The 13,706-nt window shown below is 54.0% G+C and overlaps 1 protein-coding gene across 1 annotated transcript; it reads right to left on the bottom strand.

The window, feature by feature from the left end:
* Window positions 1-531: 531 nt before the first annotated feature.
* On the bottom strand, window positions 532-11,687 carry PCYOX1L (prenylcysteine oxidase 1 like). The gene is made up of 6 exons (XM_044231732.1): window positions 11,587-11,687; window positions 7,503-7,709; window positions 5,882-6,056; window positions 4,287-4,498; window positions 1,899-2,039; window positions 532-1,424 (listed from the first exon to the last, which is right to left on the bottom strand). The coding sequence occupies exons 1-6, from the start codon at window positions 11,672-11,674 to the stop codon at window positions 763-765; spliced, it is 1,485 nt and encodes a 494-aa protein (XP_044087667.1). The 5' UTR covers window positions 11,675-11,687; the 3' UTR covers window positions 532-762.
* Window positions 11,688-13,706: the final 2,019 nt, after the last annotated feature.

Raw genomic sequence — 13,706 nt, forward strand, 5'->3', positions numbered from 1 at the left:
CTAGTACCTAGTACCCTAGTATTTAACTAGGTACCTCATATCTAGCAAGCACATAGGAAATAGGAGCTATTACCATGTCTTATGTTTTCTGGTCTTCTACTTTATTTGTAACCATCTGGTACATGTCTTGGTTTTTATTAAAGATTTACTTATTCGAGAGAGACGAGGCAAGAGAAAGAAAGAGAGAACAAGCAGGGAGAGGGGCAAGAGAGAATCTTACGCAGACTCCCTGCTGAACACAGAGCCCAGAGCCTGAGGCAGGGCTTTGATCCCAGGACTCTAAATCATGACCTGAGCTGAAAACAAGAGCCGGCCGCTCAACCGAGCCATCCAGGCACCCCGGTTTCATTGTAGGTGCTGCCTCACATACATTTTGGGAGTAGGCAATGAGAAGCAATAAAGAAATGTGACTTGGCATTCTCTGCCCCTTATTTCCTCCCCAGTCACTCCCATTTTCCCCTTAGGAAACCAAATTAGAAGCAGCTGGAGAGATGGATTTTTATTTCTTCTTAAAAAAAAATAAATAAAATGAATACACAGGCTTGAATTTCCTTCCCTCTCTTAGTCTCCCCTTAACAAGAAGCAAACACTGTGAAAGTCCTTAAGAGAGAAAGGCAGAGTGGGCTGCAGCGACCAGGCCGGCAGGGGCAGCGGCTTGCCACACGAGGCCTGGTGGCCAGCGCAGCCTGCCCAGCCCGGGCTGCTGTGGAGGTGAGCCGTCTTCCGCGGGGGTCGGGCGCTCCCCGGCTCTCCCCAGACCCCTCACAGCTCGGTTTTCACCTTGTGTATCAGGTCCTTTTGGTCGATCTTGTCCAGGTCCTGGTACCAGCGGTTGTAGGCCAGCAGGGCCACGTTCTTGGCAGCCACGGCCATCACCTCCACCGAGCTGGCCGCCCACTCCAGGGCATTGAGGTGGAAGAGCTGGTCGTGGAGGGCGAAGCGCGGGAGGGTGCCGGGGGAGCCATACACAGGATGGGCCCGCCACTCGGCAGTCTGCACCGAGTAGTAGGAGCGGAAGAGGGTCTTCAGCTGGGACCGGAGGAGGGGCTTGGGGGACTGGACACGCCAGACGGCGGCCTCCTGGGGCTGCTTCCGCCGGAAGTTGGCCGAGATGTTGACCGGACAGATGTTGTCCAGGGCGCAGAAGAAGTTGGGGAAGTCTGTGGTGAGGATGCTGGCGAAGGGGAAGAGCTTAGGGTCGGGGAAACCGAAGTAGGAAGAGTTGAGGTAGCCATGGACCAAGGAGACCACGGTGGGCTGGAAAGAGCCCTGGGCAGCATCGATGGGTGGGTCGAAGCCCTCAAAGGTGATGGAGCTGCTGCTGTTATCCAGGTGCAGGGGTGTGGCGATGACCACTATGTCATAGAAGTCAGACCCGTTGCCCACCTCGTTCTCGTACTCCACATAGTACAAGGGTTTCCCTTCTGGAAGGAGAGAGAATAGAGTACAAAAGTCAATTTACTTCTCGCCACTACCCATTGATGTCCATTTGGGGCCTAGAGCTGAGGGTACGAGGCTTTGGGTGTAGCAGGACCCTCCGGATGCTGGGTCCTGGGCTTTCCACACTGGTGTGGCTGCAGAGGAAGCACTGGACTGGGAGTCAGGAGTCTGGAGCTTTTGCTCTAGCTCTGCGGCTCAGTTGCTGGAGGGACTGGGGCAAGGCTGAGGCTCAAAGTCAAATGAACGGGGCTGGCTGGAGGGGAGTCTCAGCCTTCTGGCTCTGACATTAGAATCGGGACGACAGTGCCCTCTGGTGTCACTTGGCAGTGCTGGAGCTTCCCACAGGTTTTTTGGAACCACTCGGCAGCCTTTCCCAGACCAGGGTTTAGGGACAGGCTGGTGGAAGCACCCCTGGTCTAGGAAACAGAGTGGCCATGCACCCTGCTCTGCTCACTCACCCGTATTTTGCAGGGTCACAGAGGTCACTGTGGCGTGGATCACGTTGGCCTTGGTGAGCTTCAGCAGGCCGGAGCAAACCAGCTTGTTGCCTCCCTCCACAGACCACAGGCTGCCCTGGGCCCCAGCTAGTGACATGGCTCCTGGGAGGGGGGAGAGTGGCCAGTGGGTTCTCAGAATCACTGGGCTGTGAGGCTGCAGAGTCCAGCACCATCCTACCTGCTGGGCCTCCCCCCGTCAGGCCAAGAATCCCCCAACACGGGCATGGAGAGACAACATATGCACAAATACAGCAAAATTCACAAGGCTATCAACCGAAAACACGCTCAGTGCCAGGACCATGTATAAAAGATCACAGATGGTAAGATTCTGTTTGTACAGACTGCCCAGAAGTGGCAAATCCCTAGAAGCAGAGTGGATTTATGGTTGCCCAGGGCTAGAAGGCGGCGGGTTGTCCAGGAGGTGATGGCTACAGGTGTGTGGGATTCTGGAGGCATTGAGAATACCCTAAAATTGATTGCGATAATGGATGCACAGCTCAAATTCACTTTACATCGGTGAATTGGGGGCACCTGGCTGACTCAGTCAGTGGAAGGTGCGACTTTGGATCTCAGGGTTGTGAGTTCGAGCTCTGCGCTGGGTTGTTGGGTACAGGGATTACTTAAAGATAAAATCTTTAAAAATACCAATGGGTCAATTGTGTGGTATATGAACTGTATCTTCAAGGATACACACAAGCTACTGAAGAGTGAGCAGGAGAGCCTCGCTGAGGGGACAGCTGGCGGGACCTCATGGCTGGAAGGGAGCCAGCCAAGCCAGCAGCGAGAGGGATAGCATCCTGGACACTAGGAAGATGCTTGTCAAATATACACCTTTTCGTTCATTTATTCAACAAAAATGGGCTGAGTGCCTCCACGGGTCCAGGATCCTGGGATCATGGGTCTTTGGGGTTTTCTAAGGGTCGGGGGTACGTCGGTGAGCAAAGGGTCGGGGGTACGTCGGTGAGCAAAGGAGACAGAGCTTCTTGCCCTTGGGAAGCTGACATTCTAGGGGAAAGAGGCGAAAGAAGTAAATGATGCTGCCGGGTAGGGGGACTGGCACTGCAGGGGGTGGGAGGAGGTGTCCATGGGACTGAAAACTGGGTGATGCGACAGCAGCAATGAAAAGGAACATTTGCACAAAGACATTTTAGGGAGTAAGAGTTTACCATGACTGTGTCTCAGGGAAGAATGTTCCGAGTGGAGGGATGGCTGCCCAGAAGCTCCAAGGTAGGAGTGCATCTGGAATGCAGGAGACATGCAAAGGGGTCCAGAGAGGCTGGGCTGGGGTGAGGGAGCAGGGAGGTGGTGGGGCCTGGACCATGGTGGCCTTGCAGGCCACTGGAAGGACTCTTGGCTTTTATCTGAAGGCAAGTGGGAGCCCTTATAGACCTTACAATGTAGGTCAACCTAGGTCTGATCTGATGTGTCTTTGTTTTAAAAGGCTCAACCAGCTGATGTGTTAAGAATAGCCTGCAGGGGGAAGGGGACGAGGGGTGGGGGAGGGGGGCCTGGCAGGAGACTTGCAGTAATCTGTTGGACCAGGGAGGAAGCAGTGCTGGGAAGTGGTAAGATTCTGGCTCTAAGTGGAAGGCAAAGCAGATTCCTTTCCTTCCCTTTTTTGTTTCCTTTCCTTCCTCTCCTCTCTTTCTTTCCCTCCCTCCCTCCCTCCCTTCCTTCCTTCCTTTGCAGATGAGATATGATATGTGATGGATATCAGAGAAGGCACCAGTCCGGGTTTTGGCTGGAGCAATGGAAGGAGCTATGGAAGACTCTCAGAGAGGTGGGCTTGAGGGGAAGGTCAAGAGCTCAGGTTTGGCCACCTTGAGTGCCCACCAGGCCCACCAGTGGGACGTAAGGGTAGCACTGGACACGTGAGTCTGCAGTCCTGAAGGGAGGTCAGGGCTGGAAGTCGTGCTTGGGAGTTGGTGGATGGAAGTGTGAGTAGTTGAGACGCGGACCAAGGACTGAGCTTGCACCTTCCACGTTAGGAGGCGGGGAGGAGAGAAGGGCCCTGGCCTGAGCTGGAGGGTGGCAGGTTATGTACACGCCCACTGGCCCCAGCAGGCCAGGTTCTGAAACCAGCCCCAGCAGGAGCGGTGGAAACACACTGGAACTAAGAGCTGAGCTTTGCTTCCACCATCTGAGAAATGGGGTGAACATCATTTCCTGGCAGCCTGGAGGGCCGATGCCAGAATCAAAGAGGGTTGAGGCAGGAATGTGCTTAGACAGCTGTACTGAGCCTGGTGGGTGTGGGGTTGACACTGGCGGGGGGTGGGGTGGGGGTGGCAGCCCATCCTGGGTGCTGTGGGCCAGGGAAGGGCAGGAGGCAGGCCGAGGGCAGAGGCTCACCGGCGAAGGCAGGCATTGCTGCAGACTGGCCATAGCTGGCCCGCAGGACAGCAGAGACGACATCGTCGATAAAGCGCTGAGTGACGCCCACTTGGAGCAGGGACTCGGCCACGGAGCGCTGGGTCATGTTGACGAAGGCAGACTCTCCCAGAGAGTACAGCAGCTCCTCCACGCCGGAGAAAGCGTAACCGTGGGCCTGGTACTTGTAGATCCTGGAAGACACGCAGAGCTGCAGCCCCTATGCCAGCTGACCAGCCAGTCCTGGCTCCCAGCACCTGGGCGGCCCAGCAGGGCCCCGCCCTGCCTCTCCACGAGGAGGGTAAGAGAGGAGGCTGGTTTCTTGGCCTGTCTGCGGACGCTGGTGGGTCTCCCCCAACTATAGGGACAGCGCAGGGGGGCAGGGCAAACTCTCTGGAGCCCCACTAGACCTGGTTTCCCCACGGCACTGCCAAAGGACAATTACGGTGTCTGAACTGCCCTGCCTGAGGGTACAATCCTCTTCTCGTCCATGGGGGACTGCCAGGCAGTGGGCCACAGCCCACCCCCCCGTCACATTGCTCGCTTCAGCAGCGTGCACTCTGCGCTGGCTTCTAGGGCCACGGTGGACCCGGTGGGACTGGCCTCACACCAGTGTTGTCATGTTCTGTGCTAGGCCAGCCTGGCCTCCCTCCCGGCCTCATCCGACGGGGCTCCCATGCACGCCAGCGAGCTCCTGTCTCGCCCCTCCACAGCAGCCCCAGTCTCAGGGGCTGACCAGCTGATGGAGTTCCGGAGGCACTGGTCTTTGAAATGCTGCCTCTACCTGGGCTGCTTTGTCAACGTGCTGAGTCGGGTCATAATGGGACATCCAGATAGAGTTCCTCTCCATGAAAGAAAATCAGCATTGTAGGTTGGGTAAAATGGACAAGGGGGAAAGACGTCAGAAGGGTAAGGACATTACGTCTGGGGGATTCCTGGTAAGTAACAGGTAGGGATGCCATGAAGGGCATAGGTGTGGAGGTGAGAAGGGTGGCAAAGCACTAGGACCCAGCAAGGAGGCCGGGAGGCCATCCTGAATGGCTGCCTCTGGGCCAGGAAGCAAGGAGGACCCTCAGGGGAGAGCTGGCGTGCCAGGTGGCGAGTGGGTGAACGGTGAGAAGCAGACACAGTGACATCGGACCACTTGTCCTCATCATATGAAGGAGTGGGGGAGGAGGCCAGGGCCCAAGCAGGAGGGAAGTGGCGAAAAAGGAGTTTGTTCTACATGGGAAAACCGGGGGTCAGTTGGGCTTATAAGGGAGCAGCCTGCCGCTGTAAAAGGCCTCTAGATGTGCTTCATTTGGCTTATTTCTAAGATGAATTGGTTACATATACTGAAAAACCAGGAGATTTCATACATCACTCTGGATTTCTGGCATCTTCTAGAAAACCGGAAGACCTAGCCACAGGAGATCGGCATTCCCACAGGGGAGAGTGCTAGACACCCCCTTCAGAAAGGGCTCTGTTCTTCGGGACAGCCCACTGCCCGCTCTCCTCTCCCACCAGCTGCCTCTGCTTCCGCACACCCGGGGGGTGTCCTTGTAGGCGGCGGCGTTTGCAAGCCCCGCCTGGCGTACCTCATGAACTTCTCCATGACCTCCTCCACCCACATCTGCAGTCGCAGGAAGCTGATGCCGTAGTGCCACCAGAGGCGGAAGAGGTTCAGCAGGTACCAGTCTGTCTCCTCCAGCACGAAGTGCTCCCCGCTGAAGATGGCGCTCCTGCCCACCACCTCTCGCCGGTGCCTCAGGCCTGAGGGGACAGGCAGGAGCCCCTCAGGTCCCTCTCAGAGCGCCCCTCACCCCCAGGAGATCTAGCAGTGCCTGAGCGACATTTAGGGTCCTCCTGAAGGATGCAAATGGACTGGCTCCGTTAAAGGGAAGAGCTAGCCACGGTCTGCTCCTCTGTGCTGCTTGTTTGGAACCGTCAACACATGCCCCGGGCAGGCTGGTTGATAAAGACGTAAGATTTAAAGTCATGTACCAGTTTACAGTGGTTTTTTTGAATAGGGATGCACTCAGCCACGAGTGCGGGGAATTCAGCTGTCATCCTGGAATGGCCAGGGACTGACTGCTGGCTCTTGGATGGCAAGCCCCGGCACCAAGACCGCCTGGGCAGAGTCCCGGCTCTTTGCAACCGTCCACACGTGACAGCCTACAGAGCACCGGGACTTTAGCATCTCGCTTCATCCTTTCTCAGCCTGGGAAGAGGCAGAACAGGTGACAGCAGCCCCTAGTTAAAGATGTAGAAACCGAGGCTTAGCTTCTAGGACCTGCCCCAAGTCACAGGCTTCTGTTTCTTCCCCCCCATTCCTGTCCCTGAGCCACCAAGTTCCCCATCGTGGAGGCCACATTCCTTCGGCATCCTTCCAGAGATTTTCTGCCAACACTCCTAAGGATGGGTATAGCCAGGAGTCAGTCCTCCTCCGCCCCCACATACTCTCTGCAGCTCTGCATCCTACTGACACGCTGTGTCTCTGCAAGTGCTCTACACTAGGCCTGAAGGACTTCCCCAGTCTGGCTGCTGTGCACTTCAGCAGTATTTACTCTCAGATCCCAGTGGGGGGGCAGGTGGGATGTTTTCAACCTTCTGCTACCTCCAGCAACGCTGCGATGAGTATCTATGTGTGTTTGCCACTTAGCTCTCTTTAGCACACCTGGTCCCTTCTGAGAAGCAGAGCTTGTGTGTCAAACAGGACTGGTGTCTGTGGTTTCACTAGTTGCTGCTGGGGTTGAATTCAGCTCTTACTCCTCGGCAGTGGGGCCGCAGCAAAGGTGTGGAAACCCTCTGAGCCTTCCCTTCCTCAGGAGACCTAACACCTGCCTTACAGGAGGGTGGCTGGGTAGGGAGGACGGAATGCCTACATCCCACCTGGAAGGATGCCAGGTACCTGGCAAGCACACAGCACATGGAAGACATTATAATTATGGCTACCGAGAGGCAGCAAGTCAAAAGGGAAAGAAACTGGCTTGGGTTCTAATCCCCGCTCTGCAACTAACTCACTGTGTAACCTCAGGCAAGTTCCTTCCCCTCTCTGGTCTCAGATGCTCCATCTGTAAAACGAGGAGATGGGGCTACATGACCCTCTGGCCCTGACCTCCAGGGCCATCTGGGAGAAGCCCAGTGGTTGCCACCAGCCCTGGGCAAGACACACGGGGGGTGGGGTGGGGGGAGAGGACTTTGGTGCAACGCACTCACCCAGCTGCTTGACGAAGTCCTGCATGTGCAGGCTCAGGGAGTGGAAGGAGGCGGCCCCGCTCTCGTAATGCTGCTTGTTGACAGAGATGGTGGCCAGGCGGCCACCCACAGTCCCCTTCTCAAATACGTCGATCTGTACCCGGGGCCCGAAGTGTTGCTGGAGGAAATGGGCTACGGCGGAGCCCCCGATTCCGGCTCCAACCACGGCTGTCAGCAGGCCAGGGAGGCAGAGAGGGGAGAGACAGCGCAGGCGGTGGTAAGGCCGCAGGTCCCACGCTGACACCCCCTGGGAGGTGGTTCCCAGGCCCCTGCATTTCATCTACTTATCACTTCTCAGAAAGGAAATCTGCAGGCTGGTTTTTTAGTAAAGCTATTTGCAGAGAGCAAAGGACAACCTGAAAATTGTCACCTACTGTAACGCTCATTTTATAATGAAAAAGACACATTAGCAGGAAAGAATCTCAACATTCTGGATGATCATGTAAAGAGAATACATTTAGTTTTATACAAACTCACTACATTGTCCCTATTTTTATTTCATTCTGAATTGGTGAAAACCTGGTCACTGCAGGTACTGTTACGCAAGATCAGTGTTTGGAAATGACTCCTTAATCCAGGGGTCAGCAAACTATAGCCTGCGGGCCAATTCTAGGCCACAACTGTTTTTGCAAACAGAGTTCTACTGGGACACCCTCCGTCTGGAGCCTACTTACGGCTGCTTTCACACTAGGGTGGCAGAGAAAAGTACTTGCCGCAGAGACCCTATGGCCTGCAAAGCCTGAGGTGTTTACTCCCTGGCCCTTCACTGAAGTCCGCCAACCCTTTGTCTAGGACAACCTACCACCTGACACTTTAATCACTTCTACGTTTGCTGTTTGCCAAGACTGGAATGCAGCCTGGGACGGACCTCTCACTATTGTGCAGGGCACCCTATGCCGGTTTGGACTCTTGTTCATCCAAGTTTTAGCTTTGATGTCTTTGGGGATCTCATCATCTACTGTCTTCACTGTGCCTCCTGCTTTCCTGCTATTTGCAAACTTGGTTCATAAGCAGTGGGTACTCTCATCCAAGTCACTGGTAAAATGTTTCACTGGCAATGTGGGCTCTGTGGGTTACCAGGCACCACTGTCCAGACAGCCTAATCTAGATACTCATAACAGCACTGTGCCAAGACAGCAGGGCAGCTATGGAGCTACTGAACTGGACAGCCACACCTCCCACAATTTGAGACCCAGCCTTCCTCCCATCTGGCAGTCTGTCTAAATAGAAAAGGAGGTAAATTTGGCGTTGATTTTTCCTTCCCAGACCCCTGTTGGACCCATGACAGACCGCCTAGGTCCTGTCAAGAAGGCAAAAACGCAAAGGTCTTTTTGATCTGGCCTCCATTTACTTGGGCACTCCCTGCCCCACCCCCACCTCTCCCCCTTATTTGCCTCGACTTCTTTGGCTGTGGAGCCCATAACTTTGCTCTCTCACACTTGTGTTTTGGCCTATGTTGCTTCCTTTTTTGGGAACGCTATCGCCTTTTGCCTTGCTGCTTCTAGGGCCGCTGTGTGCAATTAAAGTTTCGCTTGCCTCACTCACCTAAGACAAGTCAGGTGTCACTCCCACATATTCCTCCAGCACATGCTCCTTCCCCGGGGCCTTATTCTTGCACACACACTATCCTTCACTGGTCCATTTAAGGACTGAGAGCAGCTCCCTAGGCCCCCCAGACCCTGGCAGGCAGTAAAGCTAAGTATTTGCTGCATCTTGGAAAAAAAAAACCAAACACTTCCTCCTTTTCAGTGTTTACAAAGCCATTTCTAAGAGTGCCCTTAACCTTTTTCAACCAGTGCGCTCCCTTCCTGTCTGTGACAGAGTCCCACGTTATCCATTTTTCAGAGGAACTAATATCATGAGGCCTCGAAGCTGCCCACAGGGCTCTGGGGAAGCAGAAGAGCTCACCTCATTGAGAAGCAGCGCATTCAATGCCCACAAACCGACACCCACTCCCTGGTCCATGATAAGACACGCTAGGGCCCAAGAGAATCAAGCACGGCTTTTGTCCTCCTGAGCTCAGGCAGGGAGTGGGCAGACAGACTCGAGCACTGCAAGCTATGACAACATGTGACCCGTGCGACAACAGGGTTCCCAGGAATCCTGAGGAGGAAGCAACGTATTGTGCATGAGCACATGGAGACACAGGCCTCGCAGGGGAAGTAATGTCTGACCAGAGCCCTGGAGGATGATCGGCTTTGCCTGGCAGCAGAAGCACATTCTCCCTGAAGAGAACAGCACAAACAGGGTGGTGTGTGGAACTGTGGGGGTGGGGGTAAAGAGTCCAATGTCACACAGAAGTATTCAGATTTGACCCTGCAGCAGGCTGGGGGTGAAGCCATCCTCACAGGAAAGCTCCACAATCTTATGTGTAGAATCCAAACCACCAAGATGAGGACAATCAGAAAAGCTACCAAGCATCTTGGCATTGACAAGTGTCCTGCCCTGGGTGACCGCTGGGCCAGGTAGGCAGGGACCTGGCAGGCAACCAGACATGTACTGCTGGAAACAGGAGTGCTGGGAGGAGGCCCTGCCCCTTCCCAGGGGCCAGTGTGCAATATCTTGCCTTGTTCCCCATTTTTTGGGAGATGAAAGGAGTGCCCTGCCCTTCCAGACACAGGGTGCCTAACTTCCCCATCCTTCGGAGCCAATGTGCAATGTCTTGCCTTGTTCCCCATTTTTTGGGAGATGAAAGGAGTGCCCTGCCCTTCCAGACACAGGGTGCCTAACTTCCCCATCCTTCAGAGCCAAAATCCACCTTCTCCCTGAGGTCTTCTCTGTCTGCTCTAGCTCTCAGGATTCTCTCTCCTCTGAAAACCCTAGACTCTCAGTCCCAAACTGATTTCTGGCAGGCTCATCTGTCTTAACCCTTTATGGCCTGAGCTGCAGTTTTGTAATCCAAAGAAGCCTTAGCACTGTACTAGCCCAATAAGTCTGTGGTGCTTTCAAGGGACACGTTTCCCTGCCAATAAGGGGGCAGAGAGGGCAACTTAGTGGAGTGGGGACTCTGTCCCCCGACACCAGAAGACTAGCATCTCTGCCTCTGGGAATTTTATATGTGAGGGACTGGAATAGCTTTAAGAGCCCTGTCGAGTTAAAATTGACAATTGTTAATAGAAAGAGCAAACAAATATGGAGCTCTAGTCAATGAGATGCAGGAAGAAGTATTTAGCAAATGTCCTGATGCCTGCAGTTTATTTTGAAATGCATTAAGATGTAAGTTGAATTCATGGAGGGAGGGGAAGATAGTTATGTAATAATGCAAGTACAGGAGCAGTTTGCTAAGGGCAGAATCTAGGTGGTGAGTACACAGTTGACCACTGTGTATCCAGTTCTTTCAACTCTGCTGTACATCTGAAAATTTTCAAAATAAAATATTTTAATAAAACCCAAGATGACTGCTGTTAAAAGTTCTCCACTGTCATTCAGCAAATTGATCTCCAGCAGACCTTCCTGCGTTCTCTCTCCTATTCTCTCAGGTTTTGGCTTAGATGTTCCTTCTAGGAAGCCCTCCAGAGCCCTCCCGGAGCCTGGAAGATGGATGAAGTGCTCTTCCCATCGGGGTACCTTCTTAGCCTTACCACTGACTTCCCTGTATTGTGCAGTCTCGCCTCCAGACAGGAACTACGGAGCACTGTGCCTGCTTCACAGACGACCCTCAATAGACCTTTATGAATGACATCACCCAGTCCCGGGCCTTTCTGTCATCCATCGGGGCACCTGGCAAAGAGCCAGGTCCACCGCAGATGCTCAATGCTCCTGGCCCTTCTGGTGAGATCAGTGGCCAGTTCGGTCCCAAGCCTCTTTTCCGCCCCAGGCAGCCGTCGCCACAAGCCCATGCCGTCCGGCATCAGCACCTTGCCTCCCACCGCTCCCCTTCCTCGCCCAGTCTCAGTCCCTCGACTCTTCTCCAGCCCGTTCCTCTCCCGAGGACCCCTCCCTCGCCCAGCTTCCTTCCCCTTCCCCCACCCGGTAGCTGCCGGCTACGATCCCTTGTCCCTCACAGCCCTCCCCCGCGCAGCCCCCCACCCCGTCCTTCCCGCACCGATTTTGCTGGGCCGGGCGTCTCCGCCTGTGGCGGCGGCGGCCAGGAGCGCGGCCAGCGCGGCGAGGAGCCGGGCAGCGCGGGCCATGGCGGGCGGCGATCCGGACAGCACGCCGGCGTTCGGCGCTGGCGGGTTGGCGCTGGTCTAGCCGCCCCGCCCCGGCGCCCCACAGGCTGTTCCGCCTTCAGCCCGGCGGGCCTCCGCCTCTCATTGGTCGAGCCGCCGTCTCTCTCCAGCACGAGGCGCTCATTAGCTGCATCCCTCTCGGGCAGGCTGGGTCTGTAGAGGCTTCCCCGTCCCGCCTCCTGGACGCGAGTTCTCCATTGGCTGGCTCGTCCTGCCCCCGCGCAGGTGTGCGCGCTCCGGGTGCTCAGCATCAGGACCAGGGCCGCGCTGAGGGGAGATCGACGGGAGAGGCGGGCGTCCTCGGTCCCAGTCCACCCCCTGCGGTTTCCTAGCTCTCTAACGGGTCGTCTCCGAGTCTGCTTCGGTTTCCCTTCTCTCCCGCTCCCTTTCTGGGTGGTTTTGACAGTCACGTGAGATCAGAGACTTGATACCGTCTGGCAGGATCTGCAAGCGCAGCAGATTGCTGACCAAGCGTGTGCAGGCGTGGGGGCGAGGCTCTCCCCTGCGCGCGCGTGGAAGCAAGGCCAGATGCTTTCGAGACTGTTGTCACCGACGTGTACTTGCAGATTCTACATGCACTTTGTGTCTCTGCCTTCTACTTAACCAAAAGAGAAGGGTTTCATCCAGTCTCTTCTCAGGGAGGAGAGGTAGGAAGGGAAGAGTAAGCTCCCATTTTAACCCTCAGAAAAGAAGAGCAGCTCAGTTCGGTTAGTTCATTACACGGCGAAGGACAGATTCCTCTGGCAGAAAATAAAGCTGGGCATGAGCTTCAGGATAAATAAGGAAAACCCATATTTAATTTGGTCAGATGATGGCTAAGAGGAGAAACTGAAAGGATTCAGACGCTAGTAAAAGGGCATGTAGCTGAGATTCCAAGTCAGCTCTGAGTCACAGAAGGGCCAAGCTGGTTTCTAGTAAAGTAGTAGACAAACATGCATTTCTTATGATCTTAAAAAATAATCTTTTTGGTAATGTTTATGTCGGAATATAAAACTCCTTAACTTCATTCCCTTGACTCAAGATAATTCCTTAAATTTTTTTGTTATATAAGCATTCATCAATTACTTTGTGCCAAGTTCTCTTATGCGCTGACTTAATCTGATTCTTGTAGCTTTTTGAAGGGTAAATTGTACTAACTCTAAAATTCCTTCTGTTCTCCCCCCAAACAAAAGGCCTCACATATTTATTACTGAACCAACCCACTGGTGCAGAAGCATAGAACAGAGAAAAATCATTTTCCCAATAAAACATGTCTATCGTTCAGGTAGTGGTAATGTTGACACTAGGAGACCAGGAGTGAAGCTGGGTGACTCTATTAGTTACCTATTGCTGCATAACAAACTACCTCAAAACTTAGTGGCTACAAGTAACAATCATTTACTTTGCCCATAAATCTGGGCTTTGGGCACGGCTCCGTGAGATCAACTCATTTCTGTTCCATATGGTGTCGGATGGGGGCTGTTCCACTAGGGGCTGGAGGATCCAATTTCTAAATGACTCGAGAGGCTGGCAAGATGGTGTTGGCTATCAGTTTAAATCTCAGCTAGGGCCTAGTTCCACTCCACAGTCTGTTTCAGTTTGCTGTCAATTGAAGGCTGAGTTGTTGTAAGGGTGAGCATCCAGAGATAGGATAGTTTGGGTCTGGAAACCAGCAGTCACTTCTACTACATTCTATTGGTCAACCACAAAGTCCAGATTCAAGGAGATTTGGAGCAATGTTTGAAACCTCCACAGCAAACTTGACCATGTGGATGGTCTGAGCAGATAGAAGTAAAAGAGTATACTTCCTAGCACTGGGAATATGGGAAGCAATGGATTGGGGAGCCAGGATATCGAGACAAGATTAGAAGAGTAATGAAATCCAAGGCCGAATTGCTGGCTCCAAAAAGGCTGGCTCCAAAGTTGGCCACTCAGCCAGGAGGCTGGGTATTTGGAAGCCAGTTAAGCAGAGGTATAGACAAAGCCAGGCAGAGCTTGACAAGGACTCACGGAA

This window comes from Neovison vison, chromosome 1 (assembly GCF_020171115.1).
Source record: "Neovison vison isolate M4711 chromosome 1, ASM_NN_V1, whole genome shotgun sequence".
NCBI classification, from domain to species: domain Eukaryota; kingdom Metazoa; phylum Chordata; class Mammalia; order Carnivora; family Mustelidae; genus Neogale; species Neogale vison.